At 51.6% G+C, this 27,960-nt stretch overlaps 1 protein-coding gene across 1 annotated transcript in view; it reads right to left on the bottom strand.

Annotated features, from left to right (window-relative positions):
- The window catches only part of FGF18 (fibroblast growth factor 18), a 64,191-nt gene extending 45,283 nt beyond the window's left edge, over positions 1-18,908 (bottom strand). The window contains exons 1-2 of the mRNA XM_059483620.1: positions 18,688-18,908; positions 18,380-18,416 (exon numbers count right to left, since the gene is read on the bottom strand). Of these exons, the coding sequence (XP_059339603.1) occupies positions 18,380-18,416; positions 18,688-18,719 (69 nt within the window). The 5' untranslated portion in view covers positions 18,720-18,908. The remainder of the gene's footprint in view (positions 1-18,379; positions 18,417-18,687) is intronic.
- Positions 18,909-27,960: the final 9,052 nt, after the last annotated feature.

Genomic DNA, 27,960 nt, shown 5'->3' with positions numbered 1-27,960 from the left:
TACAGGCAGCAAAACAGACCCTGGGTCCAGAGCTCACACAACAGGTCCCTGAAGAGAAGGGCTGCGTGCACCTTCCAGCCCCTGAGCAGCACTGTGGGACACAGGAGACAGGGCTCTGTCCTGTCTGGCGTCTGTCCAGCTGCTATGGGCTGCTGTCTGTGCATGTGGATTTCAGCATCTCAAGATAGTGGTTTTGTGTAACTCCATCTCATTCCTTGGCAACAATTTATAACCTGCAAAATTCCAGCTGTTAAATCAGAGCATTGAATTTCATTTCATTTTCACTCTGCCTCTCTTTTCCTTTTCCACCACTTTCTTATCCATTTTTAATTTATTTGTCACTATTTATCACCTTTCAGTGATAATACCCAGCTACAAATACAAGTGGCTATCCAAAGTTTATACAAGGGAATAAACAGCATTTACTTTAAAAATAACCATCACCTCCAGCCCCAGAAGCAACAGAAATGCCTCACTCATGAAAGGAAGCTGCTCTCCCTTGTCTGTTGTCCTTGCCCAATCATTCAAGGTGGAGCATTCAGTTCAACCTCCTTTCCCAACAGCCAAAGGAACCAGAAATTACATCTGTCTTCCAGCAAGTCCACAATGGGAGATTTTCATGTGCTTTTTTGCTAAATGAGTCTCAAATAAGAGTGGATTTCATTTTAAATGGCTTTACAATGATCCTTCAGCTTAAAGAACGACTGCCCTCTTTGTTAAATCCCAGAAGGAGGGTGAGGGAAGGACCATTTTGCTGATGCAGCCTAAGGTTTCAGTGTGCATTAATCCAAGAAAAGCTCCAAGAGCAGCTCTGTGATGTCAGCCCTGCACGGCTCGTGCCCCATCTCTGCACTCTCAGATGCCTCCTGTGCACGGAGCAATCCCAGCCCCGCCAAGGTCCATGGAAGCCTGGCCGTGCCAAGCCACGTCTGCAGGATTTGGCTTTCCACCCAACCAACCTCCAGCACTTTGGATTTTTCTATTTCAAGCTTTCCAGTAATGGGGGATGTTAATCTGTTGTTGTTCGTGTCATAAAGCGTTACAGCATGAGATGTCCAAGGCCCACAGCATACCCAAGTTAGCTGGGAGCTGGACTTGAGAATTTCCTGGTGTTTTGCTATTTATGCTACAGAGCACTCAATAGAGAGCTCCCTATGTCACTCAACCATATGTCATTCCCCCAGCTGAACCAGGAATACAAAATCCCTCTAGCTAAGGGCCATACCGATTGCAAAAGATAAACAAATCAGGCAATTCAAAGTCCTCTCAAACCCCATCTGATAAGCAGGAAATACTTATTACCTTTCAGCCATCAAATCAACCTAATATTAATGATTTTCTCCATGACCTTCTAAACACATGAAAGTTAACTCAATAAGGTCAACAAGAGGAAATCCAAGACAGATCTCTCTCAAGCCCTCAAAGGCAAGTAACAAACCACTTTGCTTCCATGACTTTGGCAAAATTCCTGTACAAAAATCACAGCAGGATTTGCTAGCTCCCCACAACAGCCACCCTCAGCACACACTGAAACACAATGCACTCCTTTTCCCTCCATTTCACTGCAAAGTCAACCCACCACCAGGATGTTGTTACCATCGTGTCACAGAGCCTCCCACAGCTAGACAGGAGAGGATGAGCAGTGCTTGGTGTGGTCCCTTCTGTGGCTTTAGGAGCATTGGCTTTGGAAAAGCAGCTCCATGCTCAGATATGCAGAGAAGGTACTTCACAGTGAAGCTCTGTACATCCAATGGGAGACAGGCCATGGTGCAACAGTGCCAGGATTCCACAAATGGAGCTAAGCCTTTCCAAATAACAGAACTTAGAGCTTTGCTTTGGTGTTTGTTTCTTCCCAATACCCATGGAAAAATATTTTTGTCTTGAAAAATAAATTTCCAAAAATTTAAGCTGCACTCTTAAACTGTGAGAGATGTCACCATGGATGGTGACTGTGCACCTTTTGGGATAGTCTGTGACAAAGAGCATGGAGCACTGTGGAAGTGGCTGTTCAAAGTGATCAGATATGAGATTCCACAAAAAACTTTACCAATGGCATTTACATTGAAATGCTTTTTGGTATTTCTTTTTGGTGAGAAAGCTGGAAAAGGAGAAGGAAATGGGGTGATGCGGGGGTCAAGCCTGCCCATCCCTTTGGATTTCAGAAATGTTAAATAAGACCCAAGGAGAACACATTTCCAGGGCTTGTAAAGGGGACACAGCTCCATGAAGTGACACATACTTGGATCCAAAAGCTGCTCTGCAAGCGAAGCCTCCTTTCCTCCAGAGAGCTGCCTTGTACACTCAGAAAGGCAGATTGAATCTCCTTGGGCAGTGCCAGACCTCTGTTCCCTCTGAAACACACAGCCTCTGAGAAATTCAGCCATCACTCAGCCAGCCACACTTCCAGCAGCTCCAAGACGCCGCTGGCTGTCCAAGCCATGCACCACTGCAAAAGCAACGCATCTGTCGGCCTTGGAATGGCAGGCACAGTGTTACTGAGCCTGGTAGGAAACCAGGAGGGAGGCTGGAGGGAGTGCCAAACAACTGGAACCTGAGAGTTTGAGGAAATGAATGTTTTATGGCCCATCAATCAGTATTTGAGAAGAGAAAGATGATGCCACCTTCAAGAAAACGAAGTTTCTCCTTTTGATGGTGGAATGAGCCGTAGCCAGAACTGTGAAAATGCACCACGTGTGATATGCTGAGATTCTAAACTTGTTGCACCCTGGGAAATGGTTAATCCTGGGGAAGAGCAGGGTTTCAGCCTTGATGAATGGCTTTTAGGAGCCCAGCTGGGGCTCATTGCCTCTCATCTCCCCCTGCACCTGTCTGCCCTCACTGGCTTAGAACAGGTCACTGCCAGCAGCTCCCAGGTCACCTTACTGACAGTGTCACCATGAGCAGCAGCAGCTCAGCTGCCTGCACTGGGCAGCCCTGGTGCCCCCCATGCCCCTGAGCTGTGCCCTGGGGCTGCAGCACCAAAGGGGCCAAACCAACCTCATGCACCTCAGCTGAGCTTGCCATGGGCTCTTGACAGTTCCAGTCTCCAGAAATACAGTTTAGACCTTAACTCTTTTTCTTATTTTTCTCCAATTCTGATATATCTTGATGATAATGATGGTGATGATTATTAGTTAACAGCTGGTATTATTTTACCATGCTGTCCATCAGGCAAGGAGCAAGCAGGGCTTTTTCTTTCTTCCTTTCTTTCTTTGTCTTTTTTAATGCTTGTTATATCTCTGCTATATACTTCCTCTCCACACAGAAATATCCCTTCAAAGCTTGATATTATTGAGCAGCTTTCAACCATGCCCAGCAGAGCCATGTATTCTCTGCATTTGTCTGGCCTTTGTTTCTAGGAATGAAATACCAATGGCTGAACAGTGTGACTTCGTTTCACTCCTTCATTCCAATACTTGTTCTATTTCTATCCCACTGGGTCAAACTCACCTATTGTGAGACCTCACCGATTTCAATTACATCAGGGATTAATTTGTTCCATTGCGTTGAAGCTGTTAATACAATCCTGGCTGGCTCTAGATTAGAAAAGGCACGGTGAGACCTCCCTCACAGGCAGTGTGTTTAACAGCAGTCTTGATCTTCAGTTTTGTTCGGCAGTGGGGTGGGTTTTTTCTTCCCTTTGTGCCCCTTTGCCCCTCTTTTCACAATCTTCCCCTTCCTTTCTAAATTGCCCTTATCAGAACTGGGTGGTCCCTCTGCCTTCCCCGGCGCCTGGCCAAGCGCTGCCGCCCCGAGCCGCTGCCCAGGGCTTGCCAGGGAGGTCTGGGCTGACACCACACAGGTGTGACCACTCCAGCCTTGGCCCCTCATCTCTGCATGGGGCTCCAGAGGAAGTGTCTGTGCTCATCCATGTCCCCTGCTCTCTGCTGACCAGTGGCAACGTCCTCCACCCTTCACGTGGGCCACGCTGGGCCCCACATCCCTGAGAGGCTCCGTGCTGCTGTCCTCACTGCTCACTCCAGGACACACAGGTTTGTTTCTCAGAAGTCATTTCATGTCCCTGTCCCTCCTCACAGCATTGGTTTTGCTGCAAAGAAATCTGCAACAGGCTTTGCAAAACAGCCCCGACCAACCCCTGTGAAACCATGGACCGGGGAGCTCAGCATGCTACAACTGCCTCCCCTACCTTAACAAAAAACCAAATTTTCTTGATGGAGAAAGCACATCCATAACCTGTCCTGGTAAGCAGGAATTAAGCCCTTGCCTAGCAGAGGTGGCTCTGCACAGGTGAGCACAGGGCTGAGGGGCTGCCTGCCCCACCCGAGGGTGCTGCTGTCCCCAGGGCTGCAGGAGCCTGGCTGGCCACAGCAGTGGGGCTGCAGAGCTCCCAGTGGGGTGTTCCTGGCACAAAAGCTGCAGCACCCCACTAAAAATACTTACCAGCAATTTGTTCACCTCTTCAATTGGACCAGAGTCCAACTACTGAGAAAGCTGCCAGGTTCAAAGCACCCCTGACCTCTTCTCCCCTTTCCCCAGGGGAGATGCTCCTGCTGCAAACCCCTTTGGCCACAGCAGCAGGGCAGAGCACAAACCCCAAGCCCACTACCCTGAAACTGGTCAGGCATTTCCTAAACCCTGGAAAAAGGCAGAGTTATTCACCACAAGGACTTAAAATGTCAGTTTGAAGCATGGGCCTGCCAGGTTCAAGGTGACATCTCTGCTCTTCTGCTTGATGCCGGCCCAGCTGAGACCGCCACAAAAACAGGAGCAAAGGCACAAGCTACAGAAAACCTGAGGGTTACTCAGGAAACCTGAGGGTTACTCAGGAAAACCCTGCCATCAGAAGGAGATGGAAGATCATCCAAGACCAGCCTCCCCATAAGAGAATAAACATTTACAGGGGCAGCACCTCAGCGGTGATGCCGTGCTCTTCCTGGGAGCTCCTCTCATCTGGTCCCCTGACATCCTCCAAGGAACACAGATCCCTGCTCCCACTGCAGAAAAGCAACTCCCTCTAGGGTAAAACACAGCAACTACCGAGCAGTGCACACAGGGCAGAACTCACAAAATACCTTTTTGTATTGCATTTGCAAAGAAAACAGAGACCTGGCCACCAACTGTCCCCACAGCAGCTCCCAAGTCCTGACCTCAGGTGAGAGATGGCTTCTCTAAAAGCTGATTCAGCAGAGACACCAGGGGACCTGACTGAATTATCCCAGCATCACCTTCCTCTGTCAAGTGTCCTCTCTGGAAATCTTTTACTAAGCTCCAGTCAGTTCCACTGCTGCTCGTTCTGACAAGGTAACACCCAGTGACCCTCTGTGGGAATGGTGCCAAGGGGAAGGGACCTCCTCAGGAGTCCCTGCCATTCACACCAGCCCCGGAGCTGCTAACAAAGGGATCCAGCAGCAGCCTGGCATCCTAATTTCCCTCTGTGACAGAGTCCCCTTCCTGAGGAACCACAGGATGGGTCATAGAATGACCTGGGTTGGAAGGGACCTTAAAGATCACCTGGTTCCAATGCTGCCATGGCAGGGACACCTTCCACCATACCAGGCTGCTCCCAGCCCCAGTGTCCAGCCTGGCCTTGGGCACTGCCAGGGATCCAGGGGCAGCCACAGCTGCTCTGGGCACCCTGTGCCAGGGCCTGCCCACCCTCACAGGGAAGCACTTTTCCCAATATCCCATCCATCCCTGCCCTCTGGCAGTGGGAAGCCATTCCCTGTGTCCTGGCACTGTATCACCTTGTAAATTGTCTCTCCATCTTTTCTGCCAGCTCCCTCACTGCCTCACCACTGCCTGCTCCTGCCTGAGCACTGATCAATTCTGCTTGCACAGAACCCTCAATGCCAGCCCCCGTCTGTTGTCCCAGGCCATGCTTGGAGCATTTTTGCTCCAAGTTATGAACTCTGCTCCAGGCTGTCCATGCAGTGCCCACAAAACCCATCAGCATTAACAGGGAGAAATAAAAAATATACTGGCTGGGTTGGTCTGTAAAGGCTCTTCCTCCAGCACAGCCAGGACCACCCCATCCCTGCCAGCAGTCATGGAACTTCTCCCTCCCCAAAAGCCCTTTGAAATACATTCTCAAGCCCTGTTATCTCTCCTGTTTATACCACACTCCCTCTATCATTGAGAAATCTCCAAATAATTTATAAGCCCACAAGCTCCTGCACTAACAGGGCCATAAATCACATTTATAAAACCCATCACCTGCTGTTCCAGGGCTGTGGCTCCACAGTCACACGTTCTGAGGACAAGGCAGCTCTGCTCTGCACCAGCCACAGGTTTGTTCCCAAGCATCCAAGAGGATCCCAGCCCGTGTCCTGCCTCACTGTGCTCTCCCCATCTGACCCCAACACAAGCACACAAAAGAGGGTTTTCTTTGCACAAAATCAAGCCGAGGGAGGAGGATGTTTCTGGCTCCTTTCCTCAAGGAAAAAGGTTGCCCATCTAATAATCCCTAAATGAGCAGTGGGTTTTTGGGCTTTCATGTTTGCCTTCGAGCCTCCCCTTGCCATGCCAGGTCGCTGGTTTGCTTTTCCACGGAATTGCAAAACCCCTGAATAACAAGATTTGTGCATGGAAGTGCTGACACAACCCTTAACTACAGCATCCTGAACATGATACCAGAATAAGGACGCTCCCTGTGTGGCCCAGCCTATGGATAAATAAAGCATTTCAGCAGCCAGCACCGACAGATCATAAACCTCCACGAGCATAAATACCAACAACAACCCAAAAAGATTAGAGGGCTTAGGGGCGAGGCATGCTGGGATGATTTAGAGTTGGGGTGGAAGGGTCATTATTGCTGAATAGGTGGGGGTGAGTGGGCCACAGAAATCAATAAACCATTCTGCTCCCAGGGAAGGAGGGGGCCACGCTAATTGTGCAAACACATTTCCATGGCAGGCTGGAGCCCTTGGGATGCAGGAACCCCTCCATGGGCTGAGGGACAGGGACTGAGCCCTGCCATGTCCCAGCAGGGCCACTCAGGGCACAGCTCACTGAGCCCCTGGCTGGGCACACCCTGCTGCTGCAGGCAGCCAAAGTGAATGTGCAGATGCAGGCAACATTCAGCTCCACTAATTCCACTTTCAAGGGAGTTCATGTACAGCTGGCACAGGTATCTCACTTGCTTTCAGCATCACCATCGAGTCAGAGCTTTCCCAGTGTCCAGTTCTAGCACTGAACAATCACCCAGTGGGTCCTGCCAGCACCAGTTACCCTCAAGCGCCAAAGACAACTCTGGGGCCCATTTAATCCTGATCAAACAATCCCATTTGGAAGTTTCCACACTGGCATCAGAGATGGAGGTGGCCACAGATTGAGCCACAACAGCTCTGTGGATCCTCCAGTGAGGACAGGCCCAGCTTTGCAGATGGGTTTCCAGGCACAGAGTTCAAAGGCAGTGAGCAATTCCCAGTTCCTCCTTGGGTCCTCCCCAGTCCCAATTTTTCTACTTTTTTTCCCCCACCTTCTTTCTAGGAAACACAGTGATGACAAAGAGACACTCACTTTGGAGTGTGAAGCTTATTTATAAACAGGATAAATCCAAGCCATACAAATACACAAAATGCTGTTTGTACCCAAGGGTAACCAAAGGCCATTCTGGGGATCACCAAGCAGGGAACCAGCAGCATGTGGCAATGCCTGTCATTCCCAGGAAGAACCCTGAGCTCACAAGCACATACAGGGGCAAATGGTGGCAGTTTTCTACCTGCTGGTGGGAACTGGGTGCTGGTGGTAAAGCACAGGGACCTGCTCTGCTCCCCCTGCATAAACCAGTCTCCTCCTCTCTGCCCTTCCAAAGGCATTTAAAGAAAACACTGTCTACATCAGTTAATAAAATAGCCTGAAGTTTGCCCAGCTCACATCAAGCTTACAGCTTGCAGTTAATGGATTTCAACTTGACTTGGGATTTTAAGAGTTTTTGAAACAAGAAATTTCATCTTCCCTCCAGAAATAAATTCTTCAATATCTTCACTGCAAAAATATTCCCAGGAATGGACAAGTCTACTACTTATGTACTAAAGACAGCCTGGAAAAAAAATCAGATTACTGCTGAGCCTTATCAAAAATATGGCATAAACCATGTATTGACTTTAATCCAAACCAAATTGTCAATCTGCCTTCAGGATCCCATATAACAAATATGAGCCTAGAGCCAGAAAAGAAAAGCAGAGTTTGTTTTCTAATAGAAGATTTGTTCTGATCTCTATTAGCCACACTTCTGCCTGGAAATATTTACACTGCAAACACCAGGCAAATAGGATTTCTTATCTTTCAGCTTTGTTGAGTTAGGGAAAAGTCTCATTTGGTTTTAATTAATTTAGATTGCAAGTTTCCCATTTTCAGGGAACAATTCTCAACAGTTTTGGAAAATAAATCTGTTTTTTAAATATTTTAAATAAGGGAAAAAATAAAGTGGTGTTAAAATCACTGAGGTTTGGGTGCTGCATCCCTGCCCACCTTGGGGGTACCAGGGAGAGCCCCACACGTTTTGATCCGTCCATCACCAGTCACCAGCAGTGGGAAAATGCTGCTGGGGGAAAATTCAGGCCAGACAAGGGCAGACAGAGCCATGAGACCCTGGGCCTGAAGCTGGGGATCCCCAGGAGCCTTTCCTTGAGCACTGGGGGGTGTAAGGCCCTGTGCCTCGTCCAGACACCCCCCGGTCCCTGCCTGCTCTGGGGACACGCTCAGGTGCCACCCCCAGGGTGTGCCACCACCCAGCACAGGGCAGCTCTGCCAGCTCAGCCTTGCTGACCTCACATCAGACTTTGCACAATCTCCTTGGGAAGTGAAACCCCACAACTGACCCTGATGGGGCTCGGTGTCTGGGCTCACACGGTGATGGTGCACACTGGGGAAATCAGGCTCCCAGAAATGAAAGCTGAGCAAATCAATTCCATTTTCTTGTTTGCTACATTTAAATAGCAATTTAATTCCTATTACCTACTCCTTCGACATAAACAGCACAAAGCAAGCGTCTGCCTTGCTGGCAGACTGCTCCCATTTATTACAGGACAAGGGGGAATGGGTTTAAAGTAAAAGAAGAGATGTATAGGTAAGATGTTAGGAAGGCGGTCACACACTGGCACAGATTGCCCAGAGAATCACAGAATATTCTGAATTGGAAGAAACTCATTAGGATCATCCAGTCCAACCTCTGGCCCTGCACAGACACCCCAACAGTCCCACCCTGTGCTGTCCAAACACCCCTGGAGCTCTGGAGCCTCGGGGGGGTTCATCCCTGGCAGTGCCCAAGGCCAGGCTGACACTGGGGCTGGAGCAGCCTGGGGCAGTGGGAGGTGTCCCTGCCATGGCAGGGGTGGCACTGGGTGGGCTTTAAGGTCCCTCCCAGCTCAAACCAATTTGGTTCTCTGATGAGCAGGGCACGCTCTCCATGCTGGCCAGAGCTGCCCTCACTCCTCCCTTCCAGCCTGAAATGTTCCAGCTTTGAGAATCCCAATGGAAACACACACAGAGTCCCTCCCATGCCCACAGCCTGGGTGAGGCTGGCACAGCCCAGCTCTCAGCACGGAGCTCCAGGTGGAATTGCAGGGGAAGCTTGAAGCACTGCCTGCTCCCTGAGACAAAGGTGCCAGTGCCTGCAGCAGAGCTGCTGTCCTGCAGCAGCAGCAGTGCTGTCCCTGCAGCAGCAGCAGTCCTGCAGCAGCAGCAGTGCTGTCCCTGTCCTGCAGCAGCAGCAGTGCTGTCCCTGTCCTGCAGCAGCAGCAGTGCTGTCCCCATCGATTGGTGGCCCTGCTCTGATCTCAGCTGGCCGGACGCTCCCAATCACCGCAAGGTCGTGACCACGGGGTCAGAAACCTGCACCTACATACATCACAATTTATTGTACAGCTAATCAATACTGCCCTGCCCTGTGCAGTCCTACAGTGCAGCCTCACACCAGGCACTGAGGCTGCTCATGCAGGGTCGTAACCCTCCAGCCTGGGAGAGTAAGGGGGCCAGAAGCAGCTTCGTGTTAGAGCTGGACAACACGGCTGGAAACAGCACAGACTCCATTCCCTGCTCGTTCCTACAATGCAGTCCAATTCCACCTGTGGGAAGGCAAATCCAGTTATCTGACCAGGATTGTACCCCATACTCCAGTGGGAGAAGCGATGGAGCCGCGCTGTGAGATCGCCCCGGGTTTGACAGGAGGGAAGTGACCCCTGTCCTGGTGGTCACATCACTGCCAGCTTTCAGACCACCCCTCTCCTCAAATGGATAAAAACCATCAGAGAAGCAGCAAAATGCCCTTCTATCAAAAATGTCCTTCACCCACTTTCTAATTTATCTTCCCAGGCCTTCCCATGCCAGCAGCCCTGCCTGCAGACACCCAGCACACACACTGCTCACAGTCATTGACCAGGCTCACCGCTGCTCCCTGCCTTTTTCTGTTAATTCTGGATTTCTGTGCAAGAGCAGCTCGGGGTATTCCAAAAAATACAAAAGCTTTTTAACAAGCTGTCCTTAAAAATTATGCCAAAGATAGTACTCTAGCAGGAAAAAAGGGATTTGAAATGCAGGAGAAAAAGGGAAAAAGGAACCGTGAGGACTAAAGAGTGCTAGGAATATCTTGTAGGAAAAGCAATCAGTTATTAATTGCTGCATCCTAACATTTCTATCCACACAGTATGCACTTCTCTGGGACCTTCACCAAGATTTAGCACCCATCCATTTGGATTTTAAAAGACGAGCAGAGGAATCACAGGGCACACTCAGCCCCTCTACACCCTGCTTTCCCTCAATGCCAGCTCCTCCTTGTTTCCAGATCCAGCCCCTTAGCCTGGCACCATGGGGTTCTGGGTCTGTCTGGGCCAGGTGCCAGCATCCCCAGCCTGCCCCCGCTGCCATCCCCACATGGGTGAGCCCAAGGGCTGGGCTCTGCCCCATCTCCTGTCCATCACCAACAACAGTGAGCAGGATGTGCTGGGCCATTCCCCACTGCCCACTTCTTATCACAGAATCATTTTGGTTGGAAAATGCTCTAAGATCACCAATCCACCTGTTAACCCGGCACTGCCAGGCCCATGGCTAAACCAAGTGCTTGAGTGCCACGCCCACACATCCTCTGAACACTTCCAGGGATGGTGGCTCCACTCTTCCAGTGCTTGACAACACTTTTGTTGAAGAAATTTTTTCCTAATATCCCATCTAAACCTTCCCTGGCACAACTTGAGGCCTTTTACCCCAATGCCATAGCCTCAAATCTTCCCGTCTTCTCCTGCAGCCTCCAAAGCAATGTTGACCTCCAGCAGCAGCAGCAGCAGCAAACTCAGCAGCACCAGCCCAGCTCCAGCCCCGCAGCCAGAGCAGCAGCCCAGGCAAGGAGCCATGTGCAGGACATCATCAGAGCTGTTCTGCACCCTGGGCTCCAGAGGTTAAATGTGCTCTGGCTCTCCTGGCTGCAGCAGAACCAAGGCAGTAACTCCATGAACAGGCACAGGGAGCAGGGTGTGAGAGCCTGGCCCAGGGGAGGATGAGCTGTCCCTGCCGTGTGGCTCAGCCTGAGCTGCAGCTGTTTGTGCGGGCAGAGCCGGCAGGGGCTGGGGCAGCGCTGCCCGGAACCAGCCCCACATGGAAGCACCAGGGCTGAGCAGTGCCCAGAACCAGCCCCACATGGAAGCACCAGGGCTGAGCAGTGCCCAGAACCAGCCCCACATGGAAGCAGCAAGGCTGGGGCAGCGCTGCCCGGAACCAGCCCCACATGGAAGCAGCGGGGCCGAGCAGTGCCCGGCCCTGGAGGGGAAGATTGGCAGCCAGCTCCCACCCGCCGCAGCCCCTGGGGCTGTGAGGAGGTAGCACAAAGGGAAACACACAGACCATGACAGGCTAAGCCTCCTCCTTCCTCTCTGTTCCCCTTTCTTTCTCTTCATGCTATGGCGAGGCTGCTGAATGGCAACAGCAAAATACTTTTGCGGAGCCAGACGGTCTTTTATATTTTGGGGGTTTTTTTTCTTACTTTCCTTCCAGCTGCTTTGCAGGATGCCTAATCCTCCATGGACATCTGGAGAGGCATCAGGACACAGAGGCGACATGCTAGGTAGGCAGCACATTGCACAGCTCTGCATAATTTCTGCTTGTACCTGCTGTTATGGCACAGCAGGTGACCAAAACACAAAAACCCAGGGAAGGAAAGAAAAACAATCATGTCTGGACCTTCCAGGCCACAAGTACCCAGGTGGAAGCCTCCTGGTTTCAGCATCAGAGCGTAGGAAGGCCGTGCCCTGCAGCAGAGCATCTCACAGGCAGGAGGGCATTGGGTGCCTCCCTGGGCCCAGGGCTCCCAGCACCCCCAGCACAGCCCACCCCAGGCAGGGACCCTGGCACGAGGTATCCCCATCCCTGTCCAGGCACCAACAGCAGCCATTCCTCTTTTGCCTTTTTAAATCATGTCCCATGAACACATTTTTTCACCTGCACTTATCGTAATAAAGTATCTAAATCTGTGGAAAAACAAAGCAAAAGAAGCTCAGCAAGGGAGAAGAGGAAAGAGCAAAACAGAGTCCTAAGGAAAGGAAGAGATACATAAAAATACTCTCAAGGAACTGGGGAGCAGCTTATATATCTACAATAATGATTTTCAGTCCCAGATGAGTCTCTCTCGTGAGCTCAGTCTCACACAGCAGAGAGGGCTGGCTGACCAGCTCGGTGCTATCAGCTTACAGCAAAATCAAGTATTCAGTGTGGCTGCCCAAGCCCCCAGTGCTGCTCATCCTCCCTGAGCCTCCTGCAACCCTCAGCAGTCACTCACAGCACCAGCTGCATCCCACATGCCAGCCACAGCAACAGGGCTCGGGCAGTGTCACCCTTTGCCCATTCTGCTCTTTTCTCTTCCACCTTGGTGTGCTACAGCCAAGCTACTCTATAAGAAAAACTAATTCTGAGTTTGAGCAGGAATTCCTCCCGTGAATCCCACTCCGCTCCAAACCCAGCACTGCTCCAAACCCAGCAGCTCTCAGAGTCCCACACTGCACTGAACCTCACACCACTCCAAACCCTGCACTGCTCCAAACCCCACGCCCCTCGCCCCCATCCAGTCTTGTACTTGTCAGGTGCAACAAGGAAAGCAAAAGCAAAATATAACACAACCATCACACCGCATCCAATTAAAAGCTGAACTTCATAGTGTCCTTCTAGACACTCTCCTCAACAACGCCCATGGCCATCTCTGTTCCTCTGAAGCACCTCACACATCTCTGGAGCTTTGGCAAAGCAAACTGCATTCATGCAGGGGTGCAGAGCAGAGTCCCTGAGGAGCTCTGCTCTGCTGCCCATTGCCACAGCAAAGCCAAGCCCCCAAATGCTGAAGCAGCTCACGTTTGCGTCAGCCTCGCTGGGGTGAGAATCTGGAAACAGCTTTGCAAATCTTCCTGCTAAATGTCTTTGAGGGGTCTTTGTGGCAGAGAACCTATAGGGCTGGGGACCTTCAGTGAGAGGCAAAGGCGTGGTGTGCCCAGGGCAGGCAGCTGGTGGGGCACAGGCCGCACATCCCCATCTGTGAGGAGCAAGACCCACAGCTACGCTCACCTGAGCTAGGCTGAGCCCACGGGGAAGCCCAGCACACAGCAGCCCAAGCACCAGCCCACTGCCACTCACCTTCCCTGCTCCAATGTGTCTCCTCTTCCTCCACAAGCCCAAGCTCTCCAAAGTTCAGGAGGCAGAAGCAGGATACACGGGGCAGCTTCAGGACACAACACTTCGTATTCTGGTGCAATGAGTCAGCAGCAGGGAATAAAAATCCCTTGTGGAAAACCACATGGTTATTTCCTGGAGAGCAAGGGCATCTGCAACTGGAACAAACGCTCTCATGTACAACAGGACCCAGCCTCTGCAGGCCAGCAGAGCCATACCATCACCATCAGGAAGTGCATCCACCACTGGGAGTCCAGCACAGCACAGAGCCAAAGCCAGGGCCCATGCCATCAGCTCCAGCCCATGATGGGGCCAAGCGCTTCCACATGGCTGAGCTCCTCTGCTCATTGACTCAGGCTTTGCTTACACAGTTTCTCTGGTCTTCTCAGTGCCTAGTAATCAAGGCAGGTGCAATCCGAAAAATCAACAGAGAGCTGCCCAGGCTTGCACAGACCACATTTGCCATATTCTGTCCTTTTCATGATGACTTCTCCACCCTCATGGAGCAGGAGGCAGGTACTGGCACAGGGATGCTGTGCCGAGGACGTGGTGTTGCCAATCCAGGCTGAGCAGAGAGGGCAGGCACGGGATCACCCAGCCTGGGGGGCTCTGGGCCCCAAGGACTCTTGGCATGCAGGGCCTGACCACAAGGAAGGAGCAGCTCACGGAGGCACCACCTGCCCCATCCCACAGTGCTTCAGGAGCAATGTAGGGATGCCCAAGCACCATCCCTGGCAGCACATGCAGCCTTGGCACCACCTCAGGACAGGCACTGTGCCACCCAGAGAGGACAAGGGCAGGTAGGTGCCCATCTGCAGGGATGGGAGACATGAGAATAACCTCGTTGGTGATGTGCAGTGCAGCTCCCCGCCTTTGGTGCTGTCACCAGCAGGGCAAGGACAGGGCAGGCAGGGAGCTGTGGCCCTGGCACTGCTGCACACCTGCAGAAAGAGTGGCCAGCCAAGGCAAGCTGGCCGGGTTGTGACCAGGAACTGCTTTGGCTTCAGTCCCCAGAGCTACCTGGTGGCACTCACCACCCATCCTGCCTGTCCCGGGGAGGACAGCCCTGGATCAGCAGGCAGGGAGAGGGGAGGGAGCTGCTCACGCCTCTGACATGTGCTGCGTGGGGCTTGGCCAGACCGCAGGATCTGGCTCACTGAACGTGTGGAAGCAACACTTCTCCGTGTCTCACTTTACAATGTCCCAAACAATAACTGTCTGTCGCTGCACAGGAGCTTAGGAGAAACACAAGTTGCTATTGGCATGGCACACAGCAGCCTTCCTCTTACACAACACCAGCAGATGTGAAAATAGCCTAGTGCTGCCTTGTGCATTCCTCTGACCTCCTGTTTGCTTCTGGATCAGATTCCAAAGCTGGATCTTAACCTACAAGAGCCATAAAAGCGAAGGATTTGGCCCTATCAGGGACCTCTTCATAATCTAAGACAGATGCACTCCGTGTAGGAGAACACAGCGAGGTTGATCAGGCAGGGAAGGGGCTGGGGCAGGACCACCCTCTGCTCTGCAGCACAGCCAGGGCAGCCCACGCTGGCACTGCCCCGTGCTCTGCCTGCCCATGCACCTGACGTGGCACTTGAGGGACAGAAGAGCTGGAAGCTCTTGCAAACGAGGACAGCACTCAGAACCTCGGATCCTACTGCTCAACTTACACTGAAGCTGCCTCCAGCCCCCACCTGCCCTGGCAAAGGGGCCCTCTGAGATCTCATTTTCTCACATTTGTTATCCTCACGGTCACTGGTGCTGCTAGAGCCAGCACAGCGTGGGGCAATCCCCTCAACCCTGCAAGGTGCTTCTGGGCTTTCTCACCTGCTTGTAGAGCAGAGATTGACTCCAAAGCCAAAGTGAAACCCAAAACCACTCCGGGCATAAAGAACAAAAAAGCACATGGAAGAGAAATTGCTCCTGGAAGTGTGAAAACGTAGGAGAATAAACTGAAAAATGCTAAAGATGTGATAGAGGGAGAGTTCAGTAACCATCAGCGAAAGAGCATTCCTAAGAACAACCTGCATAAATAAATTATTGTCTCCAGGGTCTGCAGGGGTATCCAGTGTCCCTGCTTTGGAACTGTAGCAACTCCAAGCATCAGAGTGACTTCCTAAGAGGCAAGAGAAGAAAACAAGACAGGGGCATTGCTGTCACAGGGGAAGGTGCGTGACCTCTCCTCCAGGCAGCCCTGTGAGTCCAGGGCTGCTCCCAGGGCTGTGCTGCACCCACGCTCCAGCAGTGCTCCCCTCTGTCCCACCATGTGTCCATCCCTGTGCTTCTTGGTGCAAATGTCACACGATGGCAAAGCCCTGGAGGGGCCCGACTCACCCAGGGCTCTAAATCCTGCTCCTGGAAACTGCCGACCCTCCGACCTCCCTGTGGCCAGGGCTGGGCAACACTTCCCAGGGCTGCCATAACCTGCCCACAGGAGATCCTACACCCGCCCCATCAGGAGATCCTACACCTGCCCCATCACCCCTGGCGGCTGCAGTGCGGCCTTGGGGTCTCTGAGAAAGCTTCTGGCCAGAGCTGAGCCCCCAGCACAGAACTGCAGCAGCTCACTCGTCAATGCAGCACAGCCCTGTACACAAGGATCCACAGAACACACAGAGCATACCCAAACCATGGTGTTTTGTCTCAGAATCCCTCCAGCCCCACACACACTGGGGTGATTGCTGCCTCTGCACACAGAGCCACAGGTACCAGGCAGCAGCATAGCACAGTAATTCTAAGACCAGCACACAGGACGAGCCACAGATCATGGCTTGAGCGCAGGGCAAGAGGCAGCCTTAGAATATAATCCCCTTCAGGAACTCTTAAATCTCCCCAATACAACACAGAGCCCTTTAAGCAAAACTAAACAACTTCCTTTAGACTAAATAAATATTAAACCTAAGTGATGCATTAATTTACTCCAGTTCACCAAAGGCTAACTCCTACCCAAACTGATCATTATTAAAGAAATCCTATAATCCCTTGGTCCCATTCAGGCTCAAAACATGTAATCCCATGAATAAATCCAGAAAGAAAGTGTAACAAAACGGGCAATAAAAACTTACAGCATTCACATCTTTTCATCTACCATTAATACTGTAAACACTCACTCGAAGGCCCTCGAGTATGACTAATCTAATGTTTTGGCTCCCCACACCAATCGCCGGAGGAGCTCGGTGTGCGTGTGTCACCAGCGAGCTCCGGCTCCGCCGCCTCTCCAGCCCGGCCAGGACACCTCCGCAGGGCCCATCCCACCCCACAGCCCCCAAACGCTGCAAAATCAGCACAAAAGGTAGCAAGTATGGTTCTAATAGCACCAGAGCACAGAGCTTTCTTCTTTTTTCCTTTTTTTTTTTTTATTATTTTATTGCTTTGGAAGCCTGCAAGCTCCAACTGTATAAATGCCAATAACTTTGTTTTAAGGCTGCTGAAGTAAGAGATCAGATTTTAGCAAGTGCTTTCCAGGCAGCCGGCCAAACTTTTTCTGATTCACTAAAAGCACCGAAGGGAGGGGGAGAGGAAGGGGGCTGGAGGGCTGATTAACTTCAGTTACCGCACAAGCGCAAAAAAACCTCTCCCCGCTGCAAAGGGTTCCGGCGCTGCGAGCCCTGCGCAGCCTGTGATTCTTCGGGCTGAAAAATCCCGCAGCGGAGAGAGAGAGCAAACACCTTCCAGCGGCAGGGTCATTCCAGCTGCGGATCCTCGCCTGCCGGGGAGGCTGCTCCACCAGCGGAGGCTCTGCCGGTGTCGGGTTCGAGCTGCACTTTTTGGAGGGGATGAGGAAAAAAATGTGATCGGGCATTTTTTGGATGGGTGGGAGAGCCGGGGATGGAGCCGGTTCGGGTTTTAGCTCTGCCAGAGGGATGGAGCCCCCTCCAAGGCTGTGCTCATCCAGGACCGTGCCCTGCTGCCGCTGGGGATCCGGAGAGGCTGAGCAGGTGCAATCCCGGCCAAGGCACAGCTCAGGGCCGAGGGTGTCACAAGTGTCCCCCAGCTCCGGCGGGAAGGGGCCAGAGCCACCCAAGTGGCACCTGCTCTGCTCAAACCCCCGGGGCAGCGGGGCAGCCGCCATCCATCCCCAGCCGGGGCACCTGGGCCGCGGAGCCGCGCTCAGGGTGTTCCTGCAACGGCCTCGTTCCTGCCGAGACAGGATCAAAGGCTGGAGCTGACTTGGACGGCGTTCTACTGAATAATGGGGAGGGAGCACGCAGCCTCCTTCTCTTGGCTAGGAAAACTTGTGTTTTTCAAAGCATCGGTTTTTGGGAGTGAGTTACCGAAGAGGGGGAGAGGAAAAAAAAAAAAAAGAAAGAAAAAGAAAGGAAAAAGAAAATTTTAAAAAAGAGAGGGGCGAAAAAAAAAAAAAAAAGAAATGGGAAAAAAGGGCGAGCAGGAGAGCGCCTGCTCTTCCAAGGCAAGTGCATCAATCAACATTGTGCAAGGAGAGTCCAGCACTCCCTCTCACATCATTAGCCAGGCTAATGCACTCCAGAGGATGCTGCTACGGCAGGCTACCGGCGCACCGGCTGCACCCCTGCCCGCACCGGCGGCAGAGCACAGCGGGGCACGGCACGGGAGCTGAGCACAGGGGAAGCCCCGGTCCAGGGCAAGTGACACTCCAGCATCTGGTGCGGGGCTCGGTTTCATACAGCTATAAAAACTAGAGGGAAACAAGTGAAAGCCCCAGCCAAACCTGCCTGGCACTCGAGGTCAGCACGCCGCCTTTGTTTCTATTTTACAACCAAAAGCGAGAGAGGACAGAAAGGACACGTACCTGTACCTGAAAGCACAGCAGCAGGAAATGTAAACATCTGGAGAGGAGAAAAAAAAAAACAACAAAAGATCAAATGATGCGGTAGAATGATTAAAGTTGATTTTTGTTTGGTTTGGTTTTTTCTTTGTTTTTGTTTGCAATTTTTAAAGGGTTCAGAGCGATGCTCTGCTTATAAAAAGGCTCAGGTCCCCATTACCACCTGGCTGCAAGGAAAATGCAACCGGAGCCTCCAGAATGAAAGTTTAAAAAAACAATTAAAATATTTTTAAACATAAAAAAAAAAAAAAGAAATATGCCGTAATCCTTACAGGCAAGTGCAGGCTGAGAGCAGTGAATACATCGCTGGGCGCGGAGGGGGCTGGCCGGCGGCTGGTCGCTAGCGGAGCGCAGTCCCCCGCCGCCGCGCTGACATGGGAGCGATCCGGCCGGCGAGCTCCGATCCCCGCCGCGCTGCTCCGCGCCGCTCCGCGCCGCCGGGAAGTTGTGGTACCGCCCGCTCTGCCTCCGCCGAGTGACTCGTCAGGCATCAGCTCTCCTCTCCCCCTGTCTCTCCTCCTCCTCCTCTCCCTCTCTCCGCCTTTGGGGGGATGAAGGTGCTTATTGTCAGTAACTTCCGATCATCAGCAAGTGCCCCCCCGCGTCCCCCCGGGCCGGGCCAGCCCCGCCGGGCGGATGGAGCCTCTCGGCCGCCGCCGCGCCCCGCTCCGGGCTCCGCTGGGCGCCCCGCGCTGCGCGCTCCGGGCGGGCGGCATAGCGATGCGCGGGGCGCGGAGCGGGAGGCGGGACCCGCCCGGGCGGAGCGGGGCTGGCACCGCCTGCGCGGAGGGGGCACCGCCCGGCCGCGGGCAGCGCCGGCCGGGGAAGCGTTTTCCACAGAGAAAGCGAGGGAGGGGGTCGGGCTGCCCCGAGCCCTGCCCGGCCCGACAGAGCGGGCGGCGCCGCCGCTCGCCCGGGACGCGAGGGGCTCGGAACGCCCGGCACAGCGGCCGCTGCCCCGCTCACCGGCGCGGGGGCCGCGGCTCACCGGGGGCCGCCGCGCCCTCACCTCCGACGGGGCAGGAGCGCGCCCCGTGCCCTCGAGCCCCGGGCGGGCGGCAGCGGGGCCCGGCAGCCCCGGAGCGGCGCCTCGCGGGCCGGGACAGCCGCGGCCGCCCGCTCCGTGGGCCCGGCTCCGCTCCCCGGCGGGACGCGGACGGCGGGGTCAGCGCGGCGCTGCCGCCGCCGCTCCGCACGGCTCGCCTGCCCTCCAGCGGCCGCGCCGCCGCCCCGCACCGCCCGCGGCCCCGGGGAAAGCCCAGAGGCTTCCTCCGCCTCAGCTTCGGGGAGGGGTTTTTGTTTGTTTGGGGGTTTGCTTTTTTAGGGAAAAAAAAAAAAAATCACACGCTGATAGCGTGTGGTAACTCTTTCCTCTTGTCTGGAAGCTCGTTCATAGCAGACAAGATGCCAGGAACCGTTAACCTCCGCACATAGCCGAACTCTCCAAAGAGCACCCAGCGTCAGTTAACACCTTATTAAGTGAGAACATAACCCTAGCTCAGAACTCCGAGCTTTCCAAATTCTCCACTCAAATAACAGCGTGCATCAGCGCAGCGTGTCGGGCCCAGCTGCTCCCACCCCTGCAGGGACTGAGGTGCTCGCTCCCCCGGCACTCTCAGCCACGAATAAGCAACATCTTTAATCCCTGGAGTTCATCACTGGGGAGCCTTCAGGTATCAAGTCACAGGGTTTTTCGGCCCATAGTTTCAGGCTCAAGAGGCACAGAAAACATTAAGTTTTAAAACAGTGATCAAAGCAAGTCCTTATAAAATTTCCAGCACTAACACATGTCTGTGATGTATCTAACAGACTTCACACTTCTGGTCTTATGGATCTGCAAGTTAAAAAAAAAACCAAAAACCCAAACTGCTGTCAATTGCTGATGTCACCAACATCAGAGGCCCCATGCATCCCTGTCCTGGCAGTCCCATGGCACCTTGCCACAGCTGAAAGCTGTTTTCACACGTGGCCAAGAATATCAGAGCCACCATCCTGAGCCCTACAAGTTGAGCTCACCGAGATGCCTACACTGAAACAATTCAGAATTTGGGGACTCACAAGATCACAGTATTTAACTTAGATGTGAAAATATTCCATGTATCCCTAATCATCACCAGTACCTCATTTCTTGGAAGCAGTTTGGGTGGCAGAAGCCCAGCCTGTGCCATCTTATGCTAGTAGGTGCTGCTCAGCCCCCAGGAAAGGTACAGGGTCATGGCCACCACAGCCCCTCACCTTGCTAACTCCAGTATGTGCTGCCCAACACACACAGGAGTTCTGCAAAGCCAGGGGCAGTGACTCCTCCAAAAGCCTCACAGTTACCTGTCAGCATGAGCTTTGACTGCTCCTCAGGCTTTTCCATCACTTGCCTCCAAGAAAAAGCTCCACAGATGGCCACTGATGGCTCTGCCCAATACCCAAGGTGGCCCAGGGCTGCTGCACCTGGCTGGAAGAACAGCTCAAAAAGGAATTTGTAAAGCTGCTGCTAACATTTATCATTTTAATTGCCCCAACAGCACGTAAAATTACAGCAGCTACAACAGAGCTGTGAGCTATGCATGGAAAAACTCATCCCAGGTGATGCTGGCCCAGAGCATGCTGAAGAGCCATGTGCTGGTAGCACAGCTGTCCCCACAGCCATGACCCCAAGGACTTGGATTCACACAAGCCAGAAGGACCTGGACATGTCAAACAGCAAAAACTGCCAGGGCAACACAAGGGGTTGTTTTAAAGATGGCACATGAGGGTTTTCTTCTTTCAATTACTGTATTTGTAATCACAAAAATTCTTTTTTGTAATCACAAAAATCTTTTGTGCTCAGTAGTCTGACAAAACCCCTAAATTTTCAATATCCAAATAGTTACCTGGAGAATAATACCAATATTGGGTGAATTTCAGCCAATTACCAGTCTTGAACAACACAGAGGGGGCACAGAATAGAGAAGAGGCAGCTCATACATGTCTCTGAAAAAATAGAAATATCATTTAGCGGCATGCTGTTATGAATATATACGAGCATGTGTGTGTGTGTGTGTGTGTGTGTGTGTATATATATATATAATATTAAAAGCTCCACACCCAAACCTGTTGCTCCACTGCTGAAGGCTCCTGTGTGATCAGATTCCCAGCACAAATCTAGCCAGAGAAGCTGCTGCCCACTGGAAAACCTTTAAGGGTGTTTATTTTTCTTACAGCACGCTCAGGGTGTGAAGGCTGGCACAGCAGCTCCTGAGAGCCTGACGTTCACAGCACTTTATAAAACAAGACAGGACCAGGTAGGAGCGTGCACTGCAGGACGCCCTGGGAGCTCCTGGGGTTACTGCCTTCCACTCACCCTTGCAAATGCCTGAATTGAGGCTGTGTCCTGCAGTCCCTCGGTGGCTTATTGGATTAGTGGGCGCCCTTCAGCAGCTCAAATCAAAGTCTGAGCAGCCTGACCTTTCCCTTGCAGGGCAGTGAAGGTGCCCCCAGTGAAATGAGCTTCCCTCATTGCTCCACTGGTCCATATCTCACGAGGAGCAGGCGTTTCACAGAGCATGGAGCCCATTCAATGGGGCCAAGGACTTAAGAGCATGCTTGAATGGGAAGCCTTCCTACCCCAGATACCCCTTTGGAATGTGAAAGAGAAGCCAGCAGGAATGGCCAGGAACTGGCCCTGCTGCATCTGGCACACCAAGATTTAAATTAAACTCAAAAACCTGGGCTGATGTTGTGCAAATACCAAGTTCAGCTCTACATCCCAGCCCTGCTGCCAGTGAGCAAATCCGTGTGTGGTTTGCTCCTGTTATCTGCATCTCCAGCCTTGTGTTGTTCTATAAGCCAACTTTTCCTTACAGAGAATCCAGCTGAAGAGGTTTTCTGAATCTGAAAGCCTTGGTAAAAGGAAAGACAACTTGCAGACTGACTAGGGTGCATGTTCTGCCTATATCCAGTTTACACACAGAAAGACAACTTCATCCCAAGGTAAGGAATGCTTCTGCCACACAGTGTGGACACTCAGGGAAGGAGGGGATGCTGTGCAGTTACTGCCATTTGACAGAAGAGCCACCTCAAAATGACCCTGAGCTGTCCAGGAGGACAGGACTTCAGCCTCACCACATTCAGGGACAGTCTTGCAGAAGGAACATGGTGAAGAACAGTCAGGAGATGGATTCAGCCATCACAGCTTGGACTTCTTGGGAACAGAGGCAACTGCAGCATCCCTTCCAGCTCTCAGCCACAGGGATGTCTCGTGGCCCCTTGCAGAGGGAGAACCCAGCATGCTACAGCCCTTGTTCTGATGTGTATCATTACTTTCTAAGAGAAAAGAAACCCTAGAGAGGCAGGCATTATCCAGCAGGCAGGGTTTCAGAGCTTATAAAGGTTTTACACCCCTTGGATTTTCAATGGGATTTGGGGACTTAAACCTCAGATTCCTCTAAAAGCTCCAGCGTACTCATAAACAAATCCCAGTGTTTTATCAGCAGAGCAATGAGGGTAATCCCTGACAATGATGGACATCTCAAGCTAAGGGGCAGACCAGTGGGTTGCTTCAACACCCTGCTCTGCTGGGTATCAGCCCCTCTCCAGTGCCCAGGGCCCCTCAGCTGGAGCCAGTGTCTGGCCCAGGGTGCACACAGACACGGGCCTGCCTCGGCCCCAGTGCCCAGGAGCATGGCAGCTCCCCTCTGAAAGCATCAGACAGCTGCTTTTGAAGGGAGGCAAGAACAGGCCAACCCCTGCAGACAACCCTACACAAACCAGTGGGAAATTCCACTTTTCAGCCTTTGCACTGCACTAAATCTGAGGGCTTGGCTCCTTGTATTTATATTCCTCTATGGTTTCACTTTTCCCTAAAAAAAAAAAAAAAATTAAAAAAATCACAAGCTGTTAAGCTTCAAAACTTAATATTTCCTTAACTTAGAGCTTTTCAGCTCAACAGCTCTTAAACATAAACCTCTTTGACTGAAGTCTTCTGAATCAGGCTGTCTCCAGCAAGTGCCCAGCTCAAGCCCTGTCTGTGGGATGACCCATCCCTCCCCACAGCACCACCCTGGGCTCCTGCCCTCTGCCCCAGGGCAGGACCTCACACAGCGTGCATGAGCACCCCTGTCCCCACAGCTGGCAGGGACACTGCAGGGACAGCTCAGGGCTGATGCAGGCACTGCCTGGTGACACCACAGACCTCTCAATGCCCTGTGTCACTGGCCCCACTGGTGACACGAGTGAATGAGTGACCCTGGAGGAACTCAGGGTGGGCTGTGGGACAGCTCAGGTTCTGCAAACATCGCTGGAAAACCTGTGTTACTACTGACCTTTCTGAAGAGGAATTGCAGCCACACTTTGCATCAGAGCATGGATTTAGAAAATGTCATATGGGTGGATTTACACAAAAAAATATTGGAAAATGCCATTTTTCTGCAATGTCACAGATCAGTAAAGAGACATCTCTGGAAGCCCCATTCTCCTGGGGCATGCACAAACATCTCCTGCAAGCAGAGGAGGTACAACAGCAGGGCTCTTATCAGCATTCTCCACCATGGCCTCAATGAGGGCACCAGCCACAGCTGGGCTCTCAGGGACACTGACAAGCAACCCAGACAGGGCACAGATTCATGCAGGAGCACCATGTTTGCCATGGTTCCCAAGCTTTTCCCAGAGATCAGGGAAAGGCCATGCTGCTCCAACAGACTGGAGGAGGAACTGAAAACGATCAGAAGACTGAAAAGTCTGAAGAGCAGTGAAGGACTAAGCAAGAAGGTTCCGGCAAGATGTAGAACAAGGAAGGAGTTGGAAAAGACTATTTAGAACCATGAAGCCAGAGGGAACAAGTAGAAGCATCTCTCCTAATTCAAGACCCTAGAAATGAAGCCAAGATCCCCCAATCTCCCTGTCCTGTGCTCTCTGGAGATCACAAGGACTGGCTGAGGGCCCTGCACTGCCCTGAGCTACAATTATTGAATTAAAATCTATTTTCCATGTAGAAAATTGGAAGGAAAGGCTTGAAAGTATGGGAAAAATATTTAGGAAATGGGGAAGAATGGCCTGAACACCAGAGGTGGCCTTATTATTAAATTGGAAGCTTTACTTATTAGCTGTAGCTGTGCACTGTTGTTGGTGTCCTCACACACATTTACACCCAGGGAACAGCTTTCCACCACTCGAAGCAGTGCCCAGATAACATTCACTGCCTCAAAATAGCACGATAAGGGCTGCTAGGAGCCTTTCATCAAGGACATTCCTGGGAAAATAGCACAATTACAAGCTTTGGGACAAATGTAAGGAACGGTGGGAAAAGTTTCATGAACAGGCACAGATAAAGTTGGCTGCAGTGGTGAAATGCCAAATACCTCAACAGCTACAATACATCTTTAACTCTCCCTGCCATTATCACTCATTAAGAAAAACCATAACCAATGTAAAACCTGAGGCCTAATTTGAAAACAGGAAAGAAAAACTGTTTTCTCTAAAATTGTAGAAAGAGAAACAGTAAGTCAACAGAATTGGATGGGGCTCAGCAGGCTTCAGGCCCCCAGAAATTGGTTGAGTAAGACTCCAGGACCCTTCTAACTAAATTGCCTTCAATTGCCCTCAAAGGCTGTTTCTAGCACCAGTGTAATCACTTGAGGTGAATCAGGCACATCAGCTCTGAGAGCCCAGCTCTGCTCCTTCTCTTTGCCATTTGCAGTAAAGCAGGGTGGTGGTGGCCATGCCCTTGTCCTGGACAAGGCTCCAGGCAGCAGCACAGGGGATTGGCATGGCCAGCTCAGTGAGGGTGGGCACTGTCAGAGGTGCCCTGCTGAGCATCCCTCACAGGGCCTTCACTTTTCCCATTCTCACTTTTGACGCTTGGCCACCTTTTCCCCCCTTGTTTTATTCATTGCCCTTTCTTGCTTGTTTTCTCCCAGGATCCTTTTCCCATAGAGGCTCTTATGGCTTGGTCAGGGAGAGGTGACAGAAGTGGTGGAAGAAAGAAGTTTTTGAAGAAAGGAGAAGAGCAAAAGTCATCTTCATACAACTGGATGCAGGCCATACATGTGGTTCCCACAGCACACATCTTAATTAACATTTGATATATTTGATTGATTTACTTGGTCCCAATTAGGCACCGCTTAAAATTCATTTATGTAAGACAATCCAAAGGCCAGTCACTGAAGAGCTGATCCACAACACAGAATTGTTCCCAACAGTGTCCATGCAGGTAACCCAGTGAGCAGCCAGGAGGGTGTTCCCTGTGCTACCTGCAAACTGAGGACAAGGCAGGCCCTTGAGGCACACCTGCAAATCCAGCATCACTTTTCCTGCACCTCATCACACACACTCAGCTCTCTGTGTTCACATTGAGAACCAGGCTCAGACAGGGCAATCCTTAATAAATACCAGATCACAAAACCTCCAAACCTCACTCAGCACAATCAATTGCATTTGCTGTTGCTTGCCAGAAACTACTGCCCACTAGCCAAGGGCAGGAATAAAGGCACTGTGCTCCATCCAACACTGAGCTCCAAACCACCCCATTCTTTTGTAGCTTTATCTGACATTTCTAAGTAGGATCCAGTCTTTAACGCCCTTTTGGGAAAACAGTGAGGAGAATAAGGATCTACGTGCTGGTTGCACAGAGAAGGAAGGAAAAGTTGAGAGTTTGGCTGCTAGTCAGTAATGCACATGCAAAAGAGACAGGACATGGCTTGGGGTACCTGGGTAGGAGCACGAACTCAGCCCCTGAGGGACCGTCTGGGTGGCAAGGAGCCCAAAACCGCCACCCATCCTGCCCTGTTTGCCATTACCTCAGCCCACACACACGCCCACCCTGCTGCCAGCCATGCCTGAATTGCTTCTTTCCAAAGGCTGCAACCATTGCTGAGCACAGGCAAAGAGCCTTGCACTCATCACAGCCCCTGGACTCTGAAAAGCCATTCTGGCAGGTCTGCTGGATCACAGGAGCAAAGAGAACCCCAGGAGAGACCCAAGGCTGCCACAAACATTTCGCTTGAACACCCTTAGGAATTAGGCACAGACTGGGAGCTCCTAACAGGATGGTGCCCTTCTGTTATCACCCCTTCTGGAGAGAGATGCCAAGAGAGATCTGAATGGAGCAGCTCTATCTGCAGCACACACCCCCACTCAGCTGGGTGGCCTCCCCTTTGTCCCACACAGGGGGACACCAGCTACCTGTTCACTGTAGGGAATTAAACACTTGCAGAAGGAAATGAAATATGAAAAAAGCTGGAACAGACAGGATCTGCAACAGGAATGGCAATTCATGTACAAAGGAAAGGTGAAGGCACCACTACCTGGAGAGGCATTTCATCATCCTGTGAAGTTGTTTTCCCATCACAGTGTTAGGAAATAGCAATGCATCTGGCTGCAGAGCTCCATGCTCTCAAATAAGCCATCCTCAAGGACCAGGATCACACAGGACCAGGCTCAGAACCCCAAAACAGCTATCAAAACACTACAGCTTTGTTGCCATCATTACCATGGCAAGAACATGTTTCAACTCTGCAGAAAGTCAAAAGCAGTACTTGAAAAACCCACATCTGTTATTTGTCTTTTCTCTTCAATAGGTATTTTCATATCTGAGCTTATTTTAAAATCAAATTTTGAGGCTCTGTTCAAAGTGAAAGAACTGGCAGCTGCACATGAACATCCAAGAGGATACAGCTGCATCCAGAGTCACCATAGCCAGTCCCAAAAGGAGCCAGGGTTGGGAGATGTGAGCAGCACAACAGAGGTAGGGAAAAGGCCCCACAGCCAGAAGTGGGGCAGTGACCACCCCTCACTACTCCATGAACTGGCAGAGAAGAGTGTGGGACCTAACCAGGGCCAAGTGAAATTATTGTTCTGCCACCAGGGTGCCTCAAAGATGCCTCATGAGGTTCAACAGCAGCTGACAAGGACTTCAGCTACATTATACCTCAGCACCAGCACAGCAGTGATTCCCCTCAGAGCTGCCCATACAGGCTCTGCCTTTCCCCCACAATGCTTCTGCAGAGCAAGGCTGCACCCCAGACCTGCTTTGGTCAGTCACCTACAGACAGACAACACCCTGGCTTCTCTTAAAACTTTAGCAATCAGAGTATTTTACTGGCTAGCAATTTCTTGCTGAAATTACTGTACAATTTTCACTCCTTTCAGCCAAAATTGAGGGCAATTTTGCTTAAATAAGCCTGTCTGTGCCATTAGCTGTTTCACCAGGGAAATCTGCTCTCACTTGTGAATATGACATCATCTATTGACATAACCCCACCAAAACAGGCATTTCAAACCCTTATACTCTGCCATTTCACATGCTGCAATTATACTCAAGCTTAAACGAATCTTTGACACAAGACTTGCAGTTTTGCTTGTCTACCATGCACTTCCCTTGGCTTTATTTTCCCCAAAAGAACTATTTGCTTCTGGAGACTTGCACTGCTTTCCATTGCACCCAGCATCTCAACTATAGGAACTAAGGGTTTTATAACAGCAAACATCAAAAAATAAATTCAGTGGCAAACCAAATTGTCTATGCTACCTAAACAACTTGGAAAGAATGCTCAGTAGGACAGACCCCATGCCTAATC

The sequence above is a fragment of the Ammospiza nelsoni genome, chromosome 16 (assembly GCF_027579445.1).
Source record: "Ammospiza nelsoni isolate bAmmNel1 chromosome 16, bAmmNel1.pri, whole genome shotgun sequence".
Classification (NCBI taxonomy): Eukaryota; Metazoa; Chordata; class Aves; order Passeriformes; family Passerellidae; genus Ammospiza; species Ammospiza nelsoni.
This window is presented reverse-complemented; position numbering and strand designations above follow the sequence as displayed.